General features: G+C 38.1%; 1 protein-coding gene across 1 annotated transcript in view; it reads right to left on the bottom strand.

Annotated features, from left to right (window-relative positions):
* Nucleotides 1-686: 686 nt before the first annotated feature.
* The window catches only part of LOC110411029 (Ubiquitin carboxyl-terminal hydrolase family protein), a 2107-nt gene continuing 549 nt past the window's right edge, over nt 687-2244 (bottom strand). Inside the window, exon 1 of the mRNA XM_021421021.2 lies at nt 687-2244. This exon is cut by the window's right edge and continues 549 nt beyond it. Within this exon, the coding sequence (XP_021276696.1) occupies nt 1118-2244 (1127 nt within the window). The 3' untranslated portion in view covers nt 687-1117.

The following is a 2244-nucleotide window of genomic DNA, read 5'->3' as shown; positions in this document are numbered from 1 at the left end:
AGTGGATAAATCATCCCAACATATTTATTGCGGATTTAATCCAAAAACACAGGCATCCTAATTGAAAAGTATGACAACATGAAAGAGGAGAAGAAGTCTAATCCATTAACAATAAAGACAATCAAGTTTAAAGATGAATAAAGATATTGCACATATTTATCAACTCCAAGCACGTATAGTGCAAAAAAGAAGCGCCAAAAACTATAATCTATTAGAACAGGCAACATAATAAGGCAAAGATTTATAACGTCCGCAGATCATATAGGGTACTAACATTCATCACACACAGGCGCTTCACGTTCCTAATGTCGTTGATAGTCTACAATGTTGGATAGCAATTAGCTTCAACATGGCAGCAGAAGCAGCATAAATCCAAGAATAAAAATCAAATCTGGTTTAGTACCAGCAAAACCAACAATGATAGATCTCATGAGAAAGCAGATGATTAATTGTTATCTACACAATGTCAAAACATGACATGACTGCTTGTGTGGAAGACGAACACAGTATATAGATAAATAAATAGCCAGCATAAAATTGAACAAAGGTAGAATACAAACAGGATAAGAATGACTAGCTGAAATCTAACTAATTGGACCAATAAAACTGTTATATATAGAATCTTATCAACTGGCTAAACAAGTTAACATCATCTCAAATGTTGAAGACAATTGAACCATAATTGATTTTGAATTTTGAAGTCAAAAGTTATATTCATTATCCGATCAAAATGGAGCTGAAGTGTATTGAAACACTTCGATTATCTCTAATTTCCCATATTAAGATCCATGTCTGGACTTAAAATGGGGATAGAGACCAAAAGCCAACAGAATCTTAAACCTGATTGATTTTCTGACAACTTGCTTCGAATGAAATTGATAATACAAAGATAAACTCATCAAATACTCCAACCCAGCCAATCAAACGGCTACATCACTTTTCCTGTCCGGTCCTTCATTCAGATACCAGCATAAACCATCCTTTGTGGCTCAAACTGGTCAATTTTTCCCCTCTTTTTTCTTTCCTATATTTATATCAGGAGAAGAATCAGAGCGAATAGCCGACCTGTCCATATGTTAGTCCTAGCAGCACACCAAGCCCTGAAGTTAACAGAATTCTATTCTGGCAAAGACCTCCTGCTTCTCTGATGTAAATTTGATGGCCTCTGTTGCGATTTTGGATGGACATTTCTAGAACCATTTGGCGGAATTTTGGTTCTAGTCACACCATGATATTTTCCCATTGCCCTTTCACCTTGACCATCACTCGTATGTGCTTTCAAGTCCACATTCCTCCTCTTGTTTGTTCTTCTTCTACTAACTGCAACAGTTTCACGAGCACCTCTCTGGCTGCGCTCATATCCATCCTCTTCATCATTACAATCACCATCCTCAATATCTGAACCAGACAAGTTAGCTGACACCCAATTGTTTTCCTCCTCACTTTCATCACCGTCATCACCACCTTCTTCCTTTGTGGGTGCACTACTCGCTGCCTTCTTTTCTTGATTGCTTCCACTAGGAATAGAAATATCTTTACCATTTTCCGTAACTGTGTGCATAAGATGAATATAACGATTCCTGATATTCATCAATGAATTACTCTCAAGCAATAACCCCCTTTTATAGGCCTCCTTCAAAACCACTGTATAAGTTCCTGTCTTACTTGATAAGTAAAAAATGTGTGGATGGTAAAGCAAAACTCTCTTAAACCTTGACCTTATGCCCAAATACTCCCCAACACACAACAAATCATCCCTCTCTGCCTTTTTTCCAACAAAAAGATATAAAATCTCATGCAAAACAGCAGCTGCCCACTTGTCAGATTCATCACTTTTTGGTGGCAGATGAAGAGCATTCTCATATGGTGAAACATAAGGCAATTTCTGCCAATCATCCCACCACTTTTTCACCTTCTTATCCATCTCAACTCCCTTTGAAAACCTAGCAGGAAATGCTATAGGCATCCCCTTGAAATACCCTGATTCTCCCTCCATGGCCTTCTTTTCCAATGCTGAAACTGCAAGCTCATCACTCCAACAAACCAACTCCAACTGACCAGAGTCCTCAGACCCAACAAGGCGAAAATAATCAGGAAAATCCGGGACGAGAGTTTTCAAGTAATTTTGAGGAAGGCCCAGATCCCATTTCAATATATCAAGAATCCTAATGGGTATTTTGTTCGTTCTTGATATCATCAGCAGTTTCAGAAGACTGTCAGCTACTAGTTGCTTGTAAGAATCAC

Source organism: Theobroma umbraticum, unplaced genomic scaffold, assembly GCF_002168275.2.
Source record: "Theobroma umbraticum cultivar Fairchild unplaced genomic scaffold, ASM216827v3 scaffold_56.0, whole genome shotgun sequence".
NCBI classification, from domain to species: domain Eukaryota; kingdom Viridiplantae; phylum Streptophyta; class Magnoliopsida; order Malvales; family Malvaceae; genus Theobroma; species Theobroma umbraticum.
Note: the sequence above shows the minus strand (reverse complement) of the source record. Positions and strands in the feature narration are given on the sequence as shown.